General features: G+C 46.4%; 1 protein-coding gene across 1 annotated transcript; it reads left to right on the top strand.

Moving 5' to 3' along the window:
- The first annotated feature begins 13543 nt into the window (after positions 1-13543).
- SRSF9 (serine and arginine rich splicing factor 9) lies at positions 13544-20327 on the top strand. Its single transcript, XM_007061546.4, has 4 exons — positions 13544-13886; positions 16731-16900; positions 18629-18801; positions 20041-20327. Exons 1-4 carry the CDS (start codon positions 13672-13674, stop codon positions 20182-20184), a joined length of 702 nt encoding a protein of 233 aa, XP_007061608.1. The 5' UTR covers positions 13544-13671; the 3' UTR covers positions 20185-20327.
- Positions 20328-21571: the final 1244 nt, after the last annotated feature.

Genomic DNA, 21571 nt, shown 5'->3' with positions numbered 1-21571 from the left:
TGATCTCTTGGCACATGTCTAGTTCAATCTTTGCTGTTGCAACATGAAGGAAGTATCTCTGCCAGGCCCAAGACTTTCTGCTTTACCTTGTTCCACTCTCCCTGGGGCACTCTCTGCTTAAGCGCCCAACAACAGCTAGTATTGCTGGTGAGAGTCCCATGGTTAGGAATCTCTTTGTTCCCAGATCTGAGCCCTGCCTACCCTGGCTCCCCTGTGTCTGACCAAAAATAGCAAATAGCATAAGGGGCAGCATGTGAGAGAGCTCTTTGAAAAGTTGTTTGATGGGAAGTTCTCTGCAGAAATGAAAAGCTACATAAAGAGTTTCAAGAGTATTCATCCACCTCATTCTGAAATACAAATATTTTTTCATGCTAATAAAATCCAGATATAGGCTCAGTGTCACCCATAAGCAACACAACTGCTTACAACTCCATGCTCTTGTGAAGGATGAAGGTAACCTCAGCAAAGCATGGCTATTCTCATGACAGAAAAAGGAAAATTATTGCAGAGATTACTTTAGAGTCTCTCAAAAGCAACTTACAGCTTGATCTTCCTTCACTTCCACTAGCAGTTTGGGGCTCTGCAAATCATATGGTCAACTAAGGAATCCTGCCTCACAAACAGTGTGATGTAATGCAACAGTTAAAGGGTCAAGAAAGATCTTGTGTTGCTTGTAACTTGAAAAAGCAAAATATGCTTCCCTGCCCCACAACAAAACCATTGAAACAGGAACTGGTTCTCTCATGGAGCAGGTCCTCAAAGAATCAATCCTGAAGCACTTACATGAGAGGAAAGTGATCAGGAACAGTCAGCATGGATTCACCAAGGGAAGGTCATGCCTGACTAATCTAATCGCCTTCTATGATGAGATTACTGGTTCTGTGGATGAAGGGAAAGCAGTGGATGTATTGTTTCTTGACTTTAGCAAAGCTTTTGACACGGTCTCCCACAGTATTCTTGTCAGCAAGTTAAAGAAGTATGGACTGGATGAATGCACTATAAGGTGGGTAGAAAGTTGGCTAGATTGTCGGGCTCAACGGGTAGTGATCAATGGCTCCGTGTCTAGTTGGCAGCCGGTGTCAAGTGGAGTGCCCCAGGGGTCGGTCCTGGGGCCGGTTTTGTTCAATATCTTCATAAATGATCTGGAGGATGGTGTGGATTGCACCCTCAGCAAATTTGCGGATGATACTAAACTAGGAGGAGTGGTAGATACGTTGGAGGGCAGGGATAGGATACAGAGGGACCTAGACCAATTGGAGGATTGGGCCAAAAGAAATCTGATGAGGTTCAATAAGGATAAGTGCAGGGTCCTGCACTTAGGACGGAAGAACCCAATGCACCGCTACAGACTAGGGACCGAATGGCTAGGCAGCAGTTCTGCAGAAAAGGACCTAGGGGTTTCAGTGGACGAGAAGATGGATATGAGTCAACAGTGTGCCCTTGTTGCCAAGAAGGCTAACGGCATTTTGGGCTGTATAAGTAGGAGCATTGCCATCAGATCGAGGGACGTGATCATTCCCCTCTATTCAGCATTGGTGAGGCCTCATCTGGAGTACTGTGTCCAGTTTTGGGCCCCACATTACAAGAAGGATGTGGAAAAATTGGAAAGAGCCCAGCAGAGGGCAACAAAAATGATTAGGGGGCTGGAGCACATGACTTATGAGGAGAAGCTGAGGGAACTGGGATTATTTAGTCTGCAGAAGAGAAGAATGAGGGGGGATTTGATAACTGGTTTCAACTACCTGAAAGGTGGTTCCAAAGAGGATGGATCTAGACTGTTCTCAGTGGTACCAGATGACAGAACAAGGAGTAATGGTCTCAAGTTCAGTGGGGAGGTTTAGGTTGGATATTAGGAAACACCTCTTTCACTAGGAAGGTGATGAAGCACTGGAATGGGTTACCTAGGGAGGTGGTGGAATCTCCTTCCTTCGAGGTTTTTAAGGTCAGGCTTGACAAAGCCCTGGCTGGGATGATTTAATTGGGGATTGGTCCTGCTTTGAGCAGGGGGTTGGACTAGATGACCTCCTGAGGTCCCTTCCAACCCTGATATTCTATGATTCTATGATTCTCTCTCTTCACTATTGCCCCATCCAGGAAGATAGTGCAACATGGGAGGGTGGTATAGTCGATGAGGAATCTTGCCTGGGTCCTGTCTGCTCTGGATCAGTTTTGAACCATGGCATGAATTCCTCAATGTATCATCACAATTCTTGGGCTGCTGGAGATTGCTTTGGCCCCCAATGCCAGTTGGGGCAGCTCTGAGGTGCCATGACCCTATGGATATTGAAGCAGTGGGGAATAGCAAAGGCATAGGGGATGCCTGGCCACATCCTCTAGCTCTGGACTCTCATGGCAAGCAGGGGTTCTGTACGTACCAGGAAGAACCTCCCTTTGCTACGGATAGTCTTGAGGTGGGCACTGGATAGGTGTGGCATCTGCAGTGCAATCAGTGCCTCTTCCAACAGTAGACACAGTGCTGGAATTGTAGAAATAAACCATTCAGAATCCTGCAGTTTGATCAGCACATACTGCAATCTTTAGAAATGCCCATAAATAAGAGTTGACAGGGAGAGGTTGAGCTTGCTGGCTACAGCAAATTTCTAAGCATTCCTTAAACAATGGTGAGCTGGAAAAAAGGCTTTGATGATGACTGCAGGAAACACCAATGTATATGAGATACAATGGCTTTAAACAAAAACATGAAAGCATTGCTTGTTAATCAACAACATAAATATACACCTCACCCTCAGGAGAGAGCTGCAGGGAAAGGGAAAAGGTGATAGCTAGAGTAAGGTAGGTATCATAAAAGAAAATTGTATAGTGAGGTGTCAAGGGATTCAAACCATAAATGGAATTTATTTAGATTGTAAGAACTTTGGGACAAAGGCTGATTTTTGCTATATGTATGTACTGTGCCACGCACAATGGGGCCTCATCTGTGCTGGGTCCTTGAGGTGCTACTATTCATAGATTATAAGGCCAGAAGGGACCATGGTGATCTACTCCACTGGTTCTCAACCTTTTTGGCCTCAGGGTCCATTTATAAATGTTTATGGCCTGTTGCAACCCATAAATAGTCTGTGGGTGGAGGCCCTGGACTAGTTTCAGTCAGATCCTGCCCCACTGGGGGATTGGGTCATGTCTGGCACTCACCCCACAGTAATGGCTCCTGCAGCTTCTATGCTGTGTGCCTGGCTGGGCTTGGCTCTCCACTCTGGGTGTTGCAGCCTCCCGGGTTGCATTGCCACCTGCCCCCATGACTGGACCAAATTTGCATGAGTGGAGTTGTGACCTGGCTCATGGGGTTGCAGTGCCACTCACTCAAATTTGGCCTACCTTGGACTCCCATCATCATGATGGCTGGGCCAAACCTGAGTGGTTCTGGGACCCCAGAGTTTACAGTGCCTGAAGCAGGAAGGCAAGCCCAGCCAGCCCCATGGGACAGGAGCCTCAGGAGCTGCCAACAGCCACACAACCCTTTGAATCATTCTGGCAATCCAATTTTGGGTCCTGACTCCTGACCCATGTGTTGAGAAACCCTGATTTCATCTGACCTCCTGTTTATCAAAGGCCATAGAACTTCTGCAGAGTAATTAATAGAACATATCTTTTAAAAAATCCAATTTTGACTTAAAAATTGTCAGTGATGGAGAATCCACCCCAAGCCTTAGTAAATTGTTCCAGTGATTAATTACTCTCACCATTAAAAATGTATGCCTTATTTCCAGTCTGAATTTGTCTAGCTTCAGCTTCCAGCCATTGAATTGTCTTATATCTTTCTCTGCTAGATTGAAGAGCGCATGGTTAAATAATTGTTCCCTATCTAGTTACTTATAGATTGTAATCAAGTCACCCATTAGCTTTCTCTTTGTTAAACTAAATAAATTGAGCTCCTTGAGTCTGTCACTATAAGGCATGTTTTCTAATCATTTAATCATTCTCATGACTCTTTTCTGAACCCTCTCCAATTTATCAACATGCTTCTTGAATTATTGGCACCAGAACTAGACACAGTATTCCAGCAGTTATTAATATATTGTTATAATATACTAATGATTAATACTAATAGTAAATAATTATTACATAGAATTTAATGATCCCTTTTGAGAATTTGTAGGAAATCCAGGACATACACATTACAACTTCTAGTAAAATTTTGTGAGCCTACAACTTTTCTGCACAATTTGGGGAGATTCTCTGCTTGTTTAAATCAGCATAGTTCCACTGACTTCTGTATAACTATGTCAATATATATCAGCTGAGAATATGACCCATAATCTTTAACTAACACGCCAACAAGCGTATTTTGCTTTTTTGTTGTGAGTGCTCACTACTGAAGAAAAGACCTTGCTTACTGTAACCATGTTTTTCTTCTGCTTAGTCATTCCACCAGCAAACACTGTGTTTCCTCTGATGAGCTTAACAAGAGTAAAAAAGTAGTAAAAAAACATTTTTGTCACTAAAGTAAGTAGATATGACTCTGAACATACACAAGGTTGAGATCTGTGGAGAAAGACGGTACCATTTTACATAGTTTTTTTACAGAGTAGAACTTATCCATCTGTCTAAGTTTTTATACTGTGCTTATCACTAGTATCTGAACACTTTAAGAGTCAAGGAGGACTTGTGGCACCTTAGAGACTAACAAATTTATTTGAGCATAAGCTTTCGTGAGCGACAGCTCACTTCATCGGATGCACGAAAGCTGATGCTCAAATAAATTTGTTAGTCTCTAAGGTGCCACAAGTCCTCCTTTTCTTTTTGTGGATACAGACTAACATGGCTGCTACTCTAAAACCTGACTTTAAGAGTCAGATATTCAAGAGATTAGCACCCAACATTTCCCATTTAGACTTCTAGATGAAGTATCAAAATTTTAACAGGAGCTGCTGTGTGCTCCTGAGCACTTTTGAAAATGTTGCCACTTCAAACATGGGAACTGAGCTTTTATTAAGCTCTGGTACCAGTTGTGGCTTCTGAGTATTTTTCCAAATCTGTTCTGGAGAATGAGAAGGTACCCTACCTCTACTACCCTTTTTGAACCAACCAGTTAGCCAAAAATTCAGGGTCTTGTGGGTTCTTCCAGTTAGGAGGAAAAATTGGTGATGGAGTCAGGTGTTCCTTTGAGACAGGTATTTATTTATAAAGAATGTATGAAGTCCCTGAACACAGCAGGAATCAAGCAAGAGACAGTGTCTGCTCACAGTTCCAACCCCTTTTCCAGTCAGCAGTTAGTCTAAAAGCTCTCTTTCTTGGCTTTTCTCAGGGCTATGATCCCAGTCTTGGTCTGACTATGTGTACTTGGCTTTTTTGCCCCTGCTCTCTGGTGTTTTCTCCTGCTTCTCTCAAAAACACAGACACACACAGCTCCACCAATCAATGCCCAAGCTCCTCCTGTGTTTGCTATATCATTCTCTGAATCCCCAGAAAACCCCTCAGCCTACATGGCACAGATTCTGCTCAGCCTTGCCATGGAGGTCTGGGGCGGGGGTGTTCTCTTTTTATTAAGATAATGTTGAAATAAAAGAAAATGGTACAGAGTTCAAGCATAGAAGTTTCTGGTTATCAGGAAATAAGGTACAGATTATCAAGGGGTGCGAAATTCGGTTTAGGAGCTGGTGGCATAAGGAATACATAATCTTCAGTCTCCCAGATTGGGGGTAAAAGTTTAACCGGTCAAAGTACAGACATTGAGATATGGGGGTATGTTGTCCATATAATGGCTAAGTTCAGGTGTGGAGTATAATGAGCGGATACGACGATGGGGATGGATCTACCCTCATTTGGTGGGATTTAATGTTCAGTGAGTTTATGGTTCCAGTTCATACGGTCCAGCGGAAAAAGCCTCTCAGTCTCTTTCCCATAGTGGATGCACGATGTCGTACCGGCTCCCACCTCCTGGTACTGTCGGTGGTCGGTGATGTGTTCGATGTAGATGTCCCTGGACCATCGGATGGCGTCCGAGACCATGAGGCGCCGCACGAGCCATGCGTAGCGTCGACCGATCCCACAGGTCCGAACCACACGCTCGTTGCAGGGGTCCCAAGCGCCCAGGGCTCCGACGATCAGGGCGTCCAGCTGCACCTCGTAGCCCTTCGCTCTCAGGGTGTCGGTCAGAGGGGCGTATTTTTCCAGCTTACGAGCCCGGGGTTCTCGGAAGGCCGGGGTCCTCTTCTCAAAGAAGACCTTGATGTCGACGAGGGTGATCTTTTTCTGGGCCTCGTCGGTGACTACCACGTCAGGTCGCAACTGGCTGTCAGTACCGGGGATGGCACAGTTCACGGCGACCTCCCCCAGGCGCGGGGCAATGGCTTTCACTAGGCGGTTCTGGATGGTGTTGTGGCGCAGCTGCTAGGCTCTGGAGTGGGTCCTGCAGCTGCACAGGATGTGGGGCAGGGTCTCGTTGGAGTAGCCGCACTTCCTGCAACGCTTGTCTCGGTTCCCGTGGCAGACGGCTCTGTTGAGCGGGACGCAGTTGAGCCGGGCGCGGTGGATGAACCGCCAGTCGGCGAAGCGGGTGAGGCCACCCCTGGCGAGGAAGTGGTTGCTGGCGTCCCTCTTGCTGGTCAGTTCGAAGGCTTTTCCCTGGTCCGGCTTGCGCTTCAGGGCTTCTACGTACAGCGAGTGGGTGGCTGCCTTCAGGGTCCTCTCCAGCATGCCCCTGGCGCTCGGGGTGACGATGGTGTTGTCCTCAGACCTGATCTGCGGCACCAGGACTCCCAGCTCCTGGCGCTCCTCGCACCATTCCCAGTGGCAGCCGATGCGCTTCCCCAGGTGACGCGAGGCATTGCGAGCATGGGACCACAGTGAAGCGGTGTCGCTCCCATCCCATCCGAATTCGCCATCCAGGGAACCGCTCAGGAAGCTGGCGGTGTCTTGGTTGGAGGGGGCTCTGCCGATCCGCTTCTTTGTTGCGTCATGGAGGGCGTTTGCTGCGATGTTCCTTACCATGGCGTCGGGACACGTCAGCAGGCGGAAGGCGTGGGTGATCACCGCAATGTCACGCAGGTCACCCATACGGGGGACATTGGCACCGCCATGCCTGTGGGCAGTACAGACCAGCTTGTTGTTGGCTCTCTGGGGAAGGAACAGCCACTTCTTCACCAGCTGCCGGGCGACCTTGTCTGCCTTGTTGAGGGGTACTTTTGCCACGGCGGATCCCCTTAGGACGAACGAGATGCGGAGGATCAGGAAGGTGTTCAGGGCGTTTATCTTCTGACACAGTGCTAGCAGGGAGGTGTCGATCTTGGCGGCATCCTGCAAGATCTCCTGGATGGTGTCCTCTGGTATCTGCCGGACACGGAAACCCGTCGGCGTGCCGAGGTGCCGGTAGGCGTGCCCCTCTGCCAGGGGGATGAAGGGCTCGCCCTGGATCTGGAATTCCGTCCCCTGCACCGAGTCCCTTTTGCTGCCATCTATGTGGAGGGATGCGCACTTCTTTGCATTGAAGCGGAGTCCCATCCAATCGGCAGCTCGACTGGTGGCATCTAGCATATGCTGGAGGTTCTCTGGGTCGTCCGCCGTCAGGGCCAGGTCATCTGCGTAAGCCAGGACGCTCACCCTCTCACCATGGAGGTTGAAGCCATCTGCGCCATTGGAGATCGCTCGCAGCAACGGCTCCATGGCGAAGTTAAAGATGATGGGGCTGAGGGGACAGCCCTGCTTAACTCCGTTCTGGGTCGGGATCTCGGCGGTCTCCCCTTCGACCGAGCGAATGGTGGCGCTGCATCCCTCGTACACCTCTCGGATCACATGGAGGAAGTTCTCTGGCATCCCAAACTCCTGGAGCGTGGCAAAGATGTGGTGGTGGGGCATGGACCCAAAGGCGTTAGCCAGGTTGAGCCATGCTACAGTGCACTGCCTCCGCGCCCTTCTGGCTGTTTCGATGATGGTTTGGAGGACAAAGTTGTATTCGTAGCAGCCCTCGCAGGACATGAAGCCTTTCTGGGTGGAGCTGATGGCTCCCCTGCTCACCGACCACTCTGTGATCCTCGACGGCAGGCAGCTGGCATAGAGCTTGTACATCGTGGAGCAGAGGGAGATGGGCCTCCAGTTGCTGGGGTCATCCCGCTTACCCTTCTTGTACACCAGTACCATCATGGCCTTCTTCCAGGAGCTGGGAGTCCGGCAGAATCACTTGCACTGGTTGAAGAGCGTGGCGAGGACCAGGCAGCCGGGATCTCGCTTTTTTTCACGAGGCTGTAGCGGATGCCGTCTTTCCCAGGAGCTGTGTTTTTTGTTTTTGAGAGTCTGGCCAACACTTCCTTGGGCGTAAAGTTAGTTTCCAGGTCACCTGCTTCGTCGACACGGGGCAGGGGGCGCAGGCACTCTGGGCGATGTGCGTCATTCTGGGCTGAGCGGTCAAATACATCCTTGAAGTAGCTGTAGAGACGTTCAGATGGGATCGTGCAGTAGGGCGAGGGCCCGTCGAGGATCTCCCTCATGGCTTTGGAGCGGTTTGCCCGGTACAGCTTTTGGATCCTTGAAGCCGCTGCTGGATCGTAGCGGCAGCTGGCGTCTCTACTTCTGGCTCCCCTGGTGGTGGTGTTGAGGTTTGGAGCAGGCGTTCTGTGGGCAGGTGGGGCGTTCTCCTGGTTGGAACTTCTCCTGGGAGCGGTTTCCGCAGACAGTTCTTGGGTGAACCTCTTGTCTACGAGGAGGTTGAAGTCGTCAAAGGAAGCTGTCGCTTGTAGCTCCTCGGTCCAGGCAGCCGTCACCATCGGCTGCTGGCCCTCATGGTCCTCGTGGCCTCGTCTGGTGGAGGCTCAAAGCCTGCATGGTTGGCCTGCCATCTATCTTGTGGGTCAGGATTCCCTTCGGTTGGGTGTTGGGGCGGGATCTCTGGCGGGATGCTGGAGTTGCTCGTGGTCGGAGAGACGTGGTCCGGCTCGGGGGTTGCTGGGACACCGCTGGTCCTTCTAGGAGTGGCTGCTGCAACTGCTCCCTCATTTAGTCTGATAGGCGGGGCAGATTATGCTCACCAGTTTCAATGGGGGTTTAACCCAATCTATAACAATACAATGAAGTTGAGTAAATAGAGTGAAGATGGTATTGTATAGAAAGATGTATTTAGATCACAGAGCATATCATACAGTTAAAGTGGGAACTGTGGCTAAGCCAGGGCACTAGCTAGGGAATAAAGGAAACTTGGTTTCTGTTCCCAGCTCTGTCACTAACCGGCAGTGTGATGATGGGCAAGCTACTTCATCTGTCTGTTCCTCACTATAAAATGGAGGTAATTTTACCCTCCTTTGTAAAGTACTTTGAGACCTCTGGATAAAGAGATTTATATAAGTACTATGTATCATTACAAGGAGATGAGGTAGCTAGAGTAGAAATTATGTCATGTAGAAGGGTAATATGGAGAGAGATTGAAAAGACTGGGACTGTTAGGGAGACAACTAAGAAGGGATATGACAGAGGTATACAAAACAATGAATAGTATAATGAAAGCAAATTGGATTCTCCTTTCTGCTCATGATCATAATATTAAAAACTAGCAAACTTCTTCATAATTCCCCCCTTCAATCTGCCGCAACCCTGCCCTGGAGGGACTGCACATATGTGAAGGTGAACTTGTAATGGTGATGTTGTAGAGGGCTGAAAGTTACAAGACAGTGATCTGAGAATTAATCCATTGCAGGGAAGCAGCCTGAGGAATTAGTTAATTAGGTATTGGGTGAAGGTAAACAAGAAAAAGAGGTTGTTTGTATATGTGGTTTCCTATAACAGGAAAGAAAACTGCAAATGATGAGCCCTGTAACAAAGACCTGTTAAGCTTTATTTCTCTAACTTGCAGTCTCTCTTTGTGTAATTCAGTCTCAGGCTATATCTACACTACCACTTATGTGGGTATAACATATGTAACTCAGGGGTGTGAATAAGCCACTCCCCTGAGCAACATAAGTCACACCGACCGAAGCACCGTGTGGACAGCGCTGTCAGCTGGAGAGCTTCTCTTGCCGACATAGCTGCTGCTGCTCATTGAGAAGGGAACAGGCGGGCTCTCTCCTGTCAGGTTAGAGCAGCTCCATTAGAGAGCTTACAGCGGAGCAGCTGCATCAGTGTAGCTGCGCCACTGTAAGCTCTCTAGTGTAGCCGTAGCCTCAATGTCCAGTCAGTGCCAGGCCTCATCTGATACTGCAAACAACCCTATAGGATACTGTAGCTTTTTATTAGAAGGGAAATGGCCAACTGTAATAATGTTTTTTGTGTTGCTGCCATCTCTGAACTGTATAGTGGGCTGAAATCACCACCTTATTTAACATAAGGTCACTGACTAGCTGTAATGGGGCATGACATTAACGCCATGTCTACACTACAAACTTATGTTGACTCAAGTTCCGTTGGCATACAGCCGCTGCAGTTAGTACATCGCTTGTGTTTATGCATACTTGGCTCCTTGTGTTGGCAGTGTATATACTCAACAGGAGTGCTTGTATTGATGCAGAGTGTACCATGGTGAAGTAGCCCACTATGCAGCTCACCACCATCCAGAAAACTGTCTTTTGGAAGTTTTGGCAATGCATGGTAGTGCCAGAATGAGTTGCGCAGGAGTGACTGGGAGCATGGGGTCAATTTTCCAGTTTGCAACTGTCTTCATCCCATAATGTTATCTGTAGCCCATAATTTTCATTCCTTTAAAAAAAATCTCATAAACCCATGTGGCCTTCCTTGCTGTCCTCCCTCTCTGACAGAAGGGAGCCTGCACAGCTTAGCACTATTTTCATGAGCATTGGAAGCACAGGGCGCACAATCTTGAAGTATTTGCAGAGCCGCAAGAAGAACCAAATGAGTGGGGAACCATATGATGCCTTGGAGGACACATTATTGTGGGACATAGCAAAACCAATTTAAGGTTGTTGGTGGTGTTCACGGAACAGTTGCGGATGGTGGAATACTATTTCTGGGCCCAAGAAATAAGCCTTGACTGGTGAGATTGCATCATAATGCAGGTTTGGGATGATAAGCAGTGGTTGCAGAACTTTCAGATGTACAAAGACACATTCTTCAATCTGTGCGGTGAGCTTACCCCAGCTGTCCAGTGCAGGGACACCAAAATGAGAGCTGCACTGACAGTGAAGAAGCGAGTGGTGATCACACTGTGGAAACTTGCAAAGCCAGATTGCTACCTGTCAGTCAGGAATCAATTTGGAGTCAGGAAACCCACTGTGGGGGCCATTAATTGCCTCCTGCTGCACAGGACTGTGACGCTCAGTAATGTGCAGGACATAGTGGATAGACTTGCAGCAATGGGATTTCCTGAACAGTGGTGGAGCAACAGATGGCATGCATATCCCTATTTTGGCACCAGACCACATTGCCACCGGGTACGCCAACAGAAAGGGCTACTTTTCTATGGTTATGCAAGCACTAGTGGATCACCGGGGATACTTCAACATCAGTGTGGGCTGGTCAGGGAAGGTGGATGACACATCTTTAAGAACACAGGACTGTTCAGAAAGCTAAAAGCAGGGACTTTCTTTCTCAACTGGTGGATTACCATTGGGAATATTGAAATGCTAGTAGTGATCCTGGGGGACCAAGCCTACCTCTTCTTCCCCTGGCTTATGAAGCTGTACATTGGCCACCTCAACAGCACCAAAGTATGATTCAACTCTTGTCTCAGCAGGTGCAGAATGATAGTTGAATATGCTTTTGGTAATTTGAAGGGGCGCTGGTGTTGTTTGCTCACAACATTGGACTTCCGTGAGAAAAATATCCCAATGGTTATAGCTGCCTGCTGTGTCCTACATAATCTATGTGAAGCAAAGAGGAAAAGTTTCTGCCAGGTTGGAGGGAAGAGGTGGAGTGGCTGACTGCTAAATTTAGAACTATTAGAAGAGTTCAGTATGGAGCTAAATGGCTCAGGGAGGCTTTGAAAGACCATTTCTACAGTGAATCGGAATAGTGTTTGTTGTTATATTGTGCTGTAGCTGGCCCTGCTCTTTTGTGGCCTTGTAAGTATTGTGCAGTGACACAGTTATACTGACCTAACTCCCAGTATAGACAGTGCTATGCTGACTGGAGGGCTTCTCCTGTCAACACAGGTACTGCCTTTCAGGGAGGTGAATTACCTATGCTGACTGGAGAAGCCTTCCCATGAGCATAAGTAGTGTCTTCACTCTGCTGCAGCCTTTCAAGTGTAGATAAACCCTGAGTATGCAGTAGAGCTGGGAGCTGGAATAGAATTCAGGAGCACAGACTAGACCAAGTTGCTTCTCACACTGTGATTTATAATTTTTGCAAAACTAATAGTTTTAAAATCACTTTTCTGTCTGATATTTGTTAAAATTGAAAGGTAACATATTTTAAACTGAAAAAGGGAAATATTTGTTTTCACATAATGCACAAGACCTCAACATGAATAAAAAAAGAAAAAAGTTAGGACATTTATATAGATAATGAGAATATCCAAAGTCACAATCATAGGATTTTATTCAAAAAGTTTGGAATGGATGTAAACCCTAATTTTTTAGGACAAAAACCAGCCTCTATGTGATGGTATTAGGAAGAAACTTTCCTTGTGCAAAGGTTATTTAATAACTAACTATACTAAGGTTTCTTGCACCTTGCGTCTCTAAAGCATATGGAACTGGCCACTGCTGGAGACAGGGTACTAGTCTAGATGGACCAATGATCTGATCCGCTATGGCACTTTCTGTGTTTGTAAGTAACACCAAGTATCAGTAAGGCCACAATCTCAATAGGATTTACATACATACAGTAGAACCTTAGAGTTACGAACACCTTGGGAATGGAGGTTGTTCATAACTCTGAAATATTTGTAACCCTGAACAGAACATTATGGTTGTTATTTCAAAAGTTTACAACTGAACATTGACTTAATACAGTTTTGAAACTTTACTATGCAGAAGAAAAATACTGCTTTCCCTTTATGTTTTTAGTAGTTTACATTTAACACAATACTAAACTGTATTTGCTTTTCGCTCGCTCTCTCTCTCTCTGTGCTGCTGCCTGATTGTGTACTTCTGGTTCAAAATGAGGTGTGTGGTTGACTGATTAGTTCATAACTCTGGTGATTCTGCGGTTCTACTGTAAAATGTTGTAAGCACATAAATGCAAGATCAGGGCCTGGGATTATGGGAAAAGTGTATTTCTGTTTTTGTTTGTCTGCTCCCTTCATTTGTTTGTCAGTATTTTGTGTTCAGTCAGTTTCCCTGTAGTCTTTCCCTTTTGTGTCTTTCATAGAACAGCACGGAGAGAAAGTATTTTTTACATGGTATTGGAAAAATCACAAACATTTAAATTGTTTCTGTCACTTTAAGCAAAAAGGGAAATGAAAGGAGAAGGTTGCATATGTGCACGAGGAACGCCTATAACAATCACAGCCCAGGGTGACTGAAACTCGCGTCTACACCCCCAGGACAAGTGGCTCTGCCCGCCAGGACTGGAAGCTTGCGCAATCGCAGTAAGATAGGCGTAAGAGCTACGCGCCGGGGCGAACTGCGAGCATGCGCAATAGCGGGGCGCAGAGCACAACGCATGCGTAACGAAAGTTGTGTGCGGTTGCCGGCGCCTCCTCCCCTTTAAGCGGGTTGTTTAGTGTCCTCCGTCAGGAGGTGGCGACGCGGTCTTTGGGGCTGGGCGTGTGGCTCGGCTCGCTCCTACCGGGTGTGTGCGCGCGCGGCGCGGCGTGGCGCGGCGAGGATGTCTGGCTGGGAGCGGGAGATGGGCTTCGGGCCTGGGGGCTCGGGTCGGGGCGGTGCGGGGGACGGGCGGATCTACGTGGGGAACCTGCCGGCGGACGTGCGGGAGAAGGACCTGGAGGAGCTTTTCTACAAGTACGGCCGCATCCGAGACATCGAGCTCAAGAGCAAGCGCGGCCTGGTGCCCTTCGCCTTCGTGCGCTTCGAGGACCCGCGGTGAGCGGGACGGGGGAGAGGGCCCCCGGGAGAGCCAGCTCGGCCTGAGGCGGGGGGAATCCCTCCCCCGGGTCCCGGAGCCTGGAGACGTCCCGCCCGGGCAGTTACATCCGCTTCCCGCCCCGGCCCCTCGACAGGAAACTCCTCGGCACCAGAGCCCGGGCGCGCACCCCCGATCGCCCGGCCTGGCCGGACGCCCCTGCCCCGGAGAAGGAGCCTACCGGCCTGCTGTCTCCTAGCGGGCAAAGCCCTCCTCCCCCAAGTCCTCGGGCACCCTTCCTGCCCCATGCGTCGCTCCGGGGCGCTGTGCGCGCCCCACGCCCGGACATTCTCCATCGGTATCCAGGCAATCGCCCACTTCCCCCGCCCAGCAGTCTTCCCTAGGAATACATGACAGTGACGCGCACAGCAAATCTCTGACTGGGGACCTGCTCTCCCCGCTCCGAGCTGACGGAACTCTGCCTAAGTGACACCGTTACATCATCTCTTAAAAGAACACCCAGAAACGGCCCTATCAGTCTGTTCTGGTACTTCCCAAGTCGTTTAGTTTCCCCTTTGTATTAGTTAAAATTTGTAGATTTTCCACTTCTAATCCAAGATGCTACAGTCCAGTGTGTAATGTCACAATTTTATCTGCATGGAAGCAATTGTAATATTACAGACACCAAGGTTTGAGCTTGCAGGAGAAGTGAATTGATTCACTTTGGCCATGTAAATTATTGTGTGTGTGTGAGAGAGCACAGATGGATTGGGTTTGAAAACTTGAAACCCAGTATGGCTGTAGTCCTCAGCCAGGAATACTGCTTTGCACAACACAGTTAATAAATAAATAATGGACAAGTGTGAGGGAGGAATACATACTCATTATTGTCCTCTTTAATGAGTTAAGTTGATTGCAGCTGTCTAGATAAGGAGAATTCAGAGGACAGTTATCTTAACTTTTTCAGGTAGCATCAAAGGGGCTTTGGCAAGCCTGGGGAATGTTTTCACTGGGTTCTAGTACTAGCAGTTACAAACAATTTGTAATGTACACCCAGTCCCAGACTCAGAATTTCTGTTCATCTGACTATACACATAAAGGTGTTATCATCTTCTTTGTCTCTTCCCTTTTAAAAAAAGAAGTCATTCTAGTTGATACTTAAGCACAACTCCGAAACGCAAACAGATGCTTTCCTGCAGCAATTATAACTATTCACCTCCACCGCTATTTACCATGCAGGTATATGATTTTGTCTCTAATATGTGTATACTGTGGCTAAGCACAGTTATTACTGGTGAAATGCATCTGAATTTCCTAATATTGTGTTTAAAATATCACCATGACAGTGAATAACATGTCTGCATTCATTATTTTTGAATCAGGGTTTATGGATATATTGTAGATGCCTCCTCAGACATTAGCGACACTATCTCTTGTAACCATTTTTGGCTTAGCAGAGACACTACCTCACAGATTGCCAGTGATAGGGAAAGCAACATCCCTTTGGCAGTTACAACACTTATTTTCAGGGAAAAGAAAACATTTAACTGAGAAAACAATGTGGTTTTTTTGGCTCTTTTTTTAATGTAGATTAACAGTTTGGCGGGGAGGTGCATAAGAGTCGGAACTATGTGACCAGCCATTTCTCCGTGGACCATGAGCCACTGTGTTATGGACCACTGGTGGATCAGACCCAGTTTGGGAACCACACTTCTAAAACAGGCCCATGTAACACTCAGGCAATCTAAGAGGAAGGGGTGTTCTTTAACTAGGTTATTGGGTAGATTGTTTTGTTTATAGATATTTTGTTGACGGTTCACAGGAGTTTAAATCTGTAGTCCCTCCTGCCTTTTTTTTTTAAACATATAAAAATAACCCTCTCTCCCATCCCCTGTGACAGTCTAAAGAGAAAGCCACACCTTGATAAGGGTGACCACAATGAGGTCCTGTTCCATGACTAGAGCTCCTAGGCGCTATGGTAATACAAATAGCAACTAATAACAATAGATGCTAAACTTCTCAGGATTGGGATGCTGTGCTAATGCACTCTCTGTTCTCACTATCTTCCAGTGTTATTTTGACCTTACGCAGTACTTTTTGAAATTCATTTTAGAGAGGGTTTGCACACATGTAAAGTTCAGCTTGCAGGGTCTGAATTTTGAAAAGATTTATGTTTAAACAAACAGATATTTTGTGATTGTGTATAACTTTGCAACTAGTTTCAAGGTTTAGTTTTCAGTTCATGCCCTTCTGCACGCATTAGCGTAGACTTGCTGGGATGGAAAGTGAGATTAGGTCTAGTCTTTAATACAACATCAGAACTCTCTCAGGAGAACAAATATCCCTTGTATATAATTATGCAAGCCAAACCACCATAATGAGGCAGTTTCTAATAAGAGGCTTATTAGTGAAGGTAAAGTATTTGCCCTCACTGCCTGCCAGATTATGAAAGAGCTTTGTTCCATGTGGATCAGAGTTCAATCAGAATGCAGGCTTTCTGAGAAATTAAATGGAAAATGGCCCCTGCTTCTAAGCATAGTGGATAGGCTGAACCTGTTGGTAAATGCAGGATAGATAATGTGACTCTCCTGTGTTCTTTCCAGTGAACATGGCTGTAACCTGAAATACATGGTGCACAGGAACGTAAGAGCTTGGAAAAAGCTTTTAACAAGTTACAGATATAATAGAGGGGCCAGCGACTGTTGGCTAATGAACCCATTTGAAACTCCATCCAAAATATCTTCAAATATTTTTGCAGCTACTTTAAAACTGCAATATTTCCTAACCAGCTTGATGGCCCACTGAGATGTTGGGAACCACTGACTGAGCATCATTAATCACTGATTCATGTTATTTGTTTGCAGAGATGCAGAAGATGCAGTTTATGGGAGAAATGGTTATGATTATGGTCAATGCCGACTGCGTGTTGAGTTCCCCAGATCCTCCCGAGGTCGGGGTGGAGGTTTTGGTGGGGGGCTGCGTGGTAGGAATGGCCCTCCGTCACGACGTTCTGAATTTCGAGTCCTTGTTTCAGGTATGTTACCTTCCACACTTCAATCTGGCTAGGACTCATCCTAATGCTGTGCCTCATTGTATTGTGTCCTTGTCTCGGGGAAAAAGGAGCTTCTCATATCACTGGAATAGTTTAAGGTTTCTCCTGTATCATGAAACCTCTTCCTGTAAAGGAGTATCCCGGTGTAGTTCCCTTTCCAGTTTGACTTGAGCAGGAGTCTTGTTGCTTTTTGGAGCGCATCTTGGTGAATGGTGAGCAGAAATTTCTTCATAAGGGGCCAGATGTGAACTCAGTCTTGGATTCTGAAATGTACCAGCGTTGTGTGAGTGGACAGGTGGGTAGAAGGAGGGAGAACTTGGGCACCATTCTTGCATGATGAAAACAGTTGGTCTCTAGGTGGAATGGTACCTAACATTTCATCATAATTAGAAAGGATTTGTTAGAGATATCCTGTGATGTAATACGCTCTGATAGGTGTTGACATTTTGTTCATAAAAAAAAAATTAATAAAGTGTGGTCTGTACCACAGCACCTCCACATGATCTACTCACTATGGGAAAGAATGACTAAGGCACTGTGGAAGGGAGCCCCCTCAATCAACCAAAGGATTCCTAAGGGACTTCATACAAAAAAACAAAGAAACAAACTGAAAAGGCCATTCGAGTAGTGAGTTGACATTAGGAAATAGGAGTGGAGGGGGCCCTTTGTGGGAGAGAAATGAAAGTATGTTTGGAAGTTCTGCAATGCATATGAAATCCCAGGAGGAAATTCAGTACTCCCTGACAGCGGATGCTTGGAATAGTCCATAAAAACCCATACCTATATGTCTCTCCCGAAAACATGCTTATCTCCATGTATCACCTTAAAATACCCACATCTCCATTTCTCTGCATGCTCCTGTGACTTTATGGCTAAAAAAATAAAATGTTCCCTGTAAGGAAGCCACTCTACTGTAGCAATAAAATATCTTCAGCATTGCAGCAGGATCTGAACGCTATCCATTGAAACCAGGAGTACATCTCCTCTTCAGGAGCCTGGGAGGGCTGGGGGAGAATAACTGAAAATCGTCCGATTTTTTGACATGAGAACGAAAACCTGCATTGGTAAAGGGTATTGTGAAGCCTTCTTGAAAATTGCCAGGACCAGCAGTACATTAGAGTCTCCAGCATGCTGCGGGGCAGGGAACCTCAACCCCTTGCCTTCCTTTAGGTAAACGTGCTGATAATTACAAGCTAAACGCATGTGGTTTTGCTCACTACCAGAGGATGAACTGCTGGAATCTCAAATTAATACAACTGATATGAATGGGACAAGCCAATCTTGGATGGGGAGCTGAGCTTGAGGAACCTTAAGGAAAAAAAAAAGTCCTGCTTTGAGAGCAAAATCTTCATTACAGACGTACAGGGTTTGAGGGGTGGTTCTGGATTACTTTGCAACAGCACAAATAGCAGATTCCTCTGAAATCTCAGCACTATGAATTCCAGAGAGACCCAGGGACTATCTTACTGACAGGAGGCCCAAATTTTGTACCTTCCACGGAGGGCTCCACTGCTGGTTTTCTGGAATGGAACTTAGTGCTATTTTTTGGATCTCTCCGTTCTTATTGCAGTTCTGATCCTATGGAAAAGTCACAAAGCACATGGAAGTGATGGAGCCCTTGGCATGGCAGGGTCAGCATCCCTGGGACAGCCTGAGTAGATGGCCTTTTTGTTTATATGGTGTCTTATGTTTTGTGTTCTCCATGCTCAGGGCTTCCTCCGTCAGGCAGCTGGCAGGACCTGAAGGATCATATGCGTGAAGCTGGTGATGTTTGTTATGCAGATGTACAGAAAGATGGAATGGGTGTAGTTGAGTTTCTCCGCAAGGAAGATATGGAATACGCACTGCGTAAACTGGATGACACCAAATTCCGCTCTCATGAGGTGGGTTCGTGCCTTCAGGGGAAGAGCATATGTGTGTACAGTCATGGAGGAACATACACTTTTTTTTCCTTGTCATGCTGCTCTCAGGAGGCATAAGAACAGAACCTAGTGATAACATTGGAGTTGGTGGTTAATAGTGACCTGTTACAATAATATAAAGGGTCTTTCCTACCTTTTGTGGCACATACCCCACTGTGGCTTGGCATGTTAGGGTCTTGGCTCAGTGAGTGAAGTAACTAATATTGGATTTTTTAAAAATATAACATTTGGAAGGGGCAGGGCTCAGATAAGCCCGTTTATCATAGCTGAGAGCTGTACTGTTGGCTGCACCCTTCGTTACCTGGAAGCCAAGAATTTGGACTTCTTGCCTCTGACTTCTACAGGGCAAGCTAGCTTGCTGTGGCATTCTCCCTTTGGCCACAGTGGCTCACAGCCTTCTCCTTTCAACTAAGCCAACTCATGTTGCCTCTGCCAGCTGGGGGCTTTGTCAGCAAACTACAGCACTCCCCCAAAGAACAAGCTGGTGAGCAGCTGTGTTGGTTGCTATAGCTGTTTTTCCCATGTCCCAGCATGGAGCCTCTTCTTCTGGTGGTCTCCTGGTGTCTGAGCCAGTAAACCACAGCTTTTTCATTCTTGGAGCTGTGCTACTTCATTGCAACCACCTTCCCATGGCTGAGCTGTTCTGCTCCAACCATCCCCTCAGCTGAAGGCTGAGTGTGCTTGCTGTGGAGATTTCCTTACACAACTTGAGGTGCTGATACATGATCGTGACCTGAGAGTTCGGCCTCTCCTTCCTGTGCTGAAGGACCGTACTAGTATCTCTAGCTATTTCCCTCCAGCAGTTAAGGATGGAGTCAGACCATTGGGACCTTCACCCTCTGGTTGTACTGGTTGCCACAGCCTCTTCCTATGTGGTTGGATGTGGGAGGCACTTGTCCATGGTCCTCTTCTGGCTGCTGAGCCTCTGCCCTTGCAGATGATGATGGCTAGCAAGGTATTTCTCACTAGTACGTGCACAATATTGTTTTGTAACGTACCTCTTCAAGGCATCAAGTGCCAGCGCAGAGTTTGACCCAAGCAGCAGCAGATGGATTTATACTACCCTCTTTGTGGAAACTCCAGTCTTTGGTTACTTATGCTTTGGTCTCAAGCTCCATTTGGTGTTATTCATACTAGTGGAGGACTGTTAATCAGGATGCAATGTAAATGTTTGGGTTTTCTTCTTTGTTTAAATTTCAGGGTGAAACTTCCTATATCAGAGTCTGTCCTGAAAGAAGTACCAGCTATGGCTACTCGCGGTCCCGTTCTGGTTCAAGGGGTCGCGATTCTCCATACCAAAGCAGGGGATCACCACGCTACTCATCCCCCTTCAGGCCATACTGATTCCATCCAACAGGGACTTTTTAAAAATGTGAATTGAGCCTCTTTTTTGCTCGGAATTTACATTCCAAAACTGATGGATATAGTCTTTCGTAGGAGCTCTTTGTTTTTCCTTTTTATTCAATAAAAATCTTTTTTTTTAATGACTTACAGTTTTTACTAGGGAAATGTTGGTAATGAAATATTTTGAACCTCTGCAGTTCAGTTTTGTTTTTGGTTTGGAAAATGTCAAGTGTACTTTTCCCCCTCCTAACTGAGGAAAAATAAGCTTGAGAATTAGTGCAGTAACTATTGGTGGCTTGTCTGCAGGATGGTGATAAAAAGCAATGGAGTGACTGTATGACTCAGCCTGTTGTGTAGAAATATATTTAAATGTTTTAGTAACTCACAAGCGGTGGTTGTCTTTTGTACAATTAGAGGAAGATCATTGTATTAAGAGGAGGTGGGAACAGGTGCAAGCAACTCTGAGGTTGGGGGCTGCTAGGTGCCTAAATATGTACTGAGAGAGTGATTCTCTCTTGCAGCATCAGAACAGTGCACTCTAGAATGGCAGGTGGAGGAGGGCTGAACTGCCTGAGGGCATTTTCACACAGGGGATGGTATTAATCTTAATGAGCTGGCTTTCTCCCCTTTACAATAACTTAGTGAGGGGAAAAAAAAGGGAAAATAAAATTGTGCTATAGCATCTTTTTCAGTTAGAAATCTCAAGGTGCTTTATGCATTTATCAAGCATTTCTATGCTTATGCAAAAGTACTACTTGTTTTACAAATGCCTAAAATTACAATGCAGCTAGAGTGATTTATATGAAGTTACAGAGTCAACGATAGGACAAATAATAAAGTCCAGGAGCCACGGCTGTTCTACTAAAATTTCTCTAAATAATAATACTTAGAGCACTTTTCATCCATAGATCTGAAAGTGCTTTACATAGGAGGCTGGTATCGTTATCACCATTTTACAGATAGCATATGTGAGGCATAGAGGTGAAGTGACTTGCCAAGGGTCATCCAGGAGGGTAGTAGTAGAGCGGGGAATAGAACCCAGATCTAATGAATCCCGGTCCATGGCTCTAACCACTAGCACAGTGCTTCTAGCAGAGGCTTCTCTTGGAGCTCGTGGCTCACAGTGTCTACCTAGACTACAGAAGCTTGATAGACTGCTTAATTTTCTAAAATCTGCTCTGATGTCTGACCAAAAACATTATTGTGCATCTTTATTTCACACCTGACTGCACATGATGTCTAGCTTCCATGTAGTGGAGTTATTAAAAATAAATGACAGTTCTGCTGCCTCAGCCTGTGATAGGAAGGCTTAGCTATGCTAGAGAATTTCAGCAGTGCAAGCAATTGCAATGCTTAACACCTTTTGTATCCAATAGAAGTGCTTTTA

This window comes from Chelonia mydas, chromosome 15 (genome assembly GCF_015237465.2).
Source record: "Chelonia mydas isolate rCheMyd1 chromosome 15, rCheMyd1.pri.v2, whole genome shotgun sequence".
In the NCBI taxonomy this organism is placed as follows: domain Eukaryota; kingdom Metazoa; phylum Chordata; order Testudines; family Cheloniidae; genus Chelonia; species Chelonia mydas.
The sequence above is the reverse complement of the archived record's forward strand: the minus strand, read 5'-3'. Positions and strand labels throughout refer to the sequence as shown.

Excerpts from the sequence above, each read along its gene's own strand:
- SRSF9 (XM_007061546.4), top strand. The coding sequence starts at position 13,672 with ATGTCTGGCTGGGAGCGGGAGATGGGCTTCGGGCCTGGGGGCTCGGGT. Across the intron at positions 13,887-16,730 it reads GTGCGCTTCGAGGACCCGCG|AGATGCAGAAGATGCAGTTT; the intron begins GTGAGCGGGACG and ends ATTTGTTTGCAG. Across the intron at positions 18,802-20,040 it reads CCAAATTCCGCTCTCATGAG|GGTGAAACTTCCTATATCAG; the intron begins GTGGGTTCGTGC and ends TTTAAATTTCAG.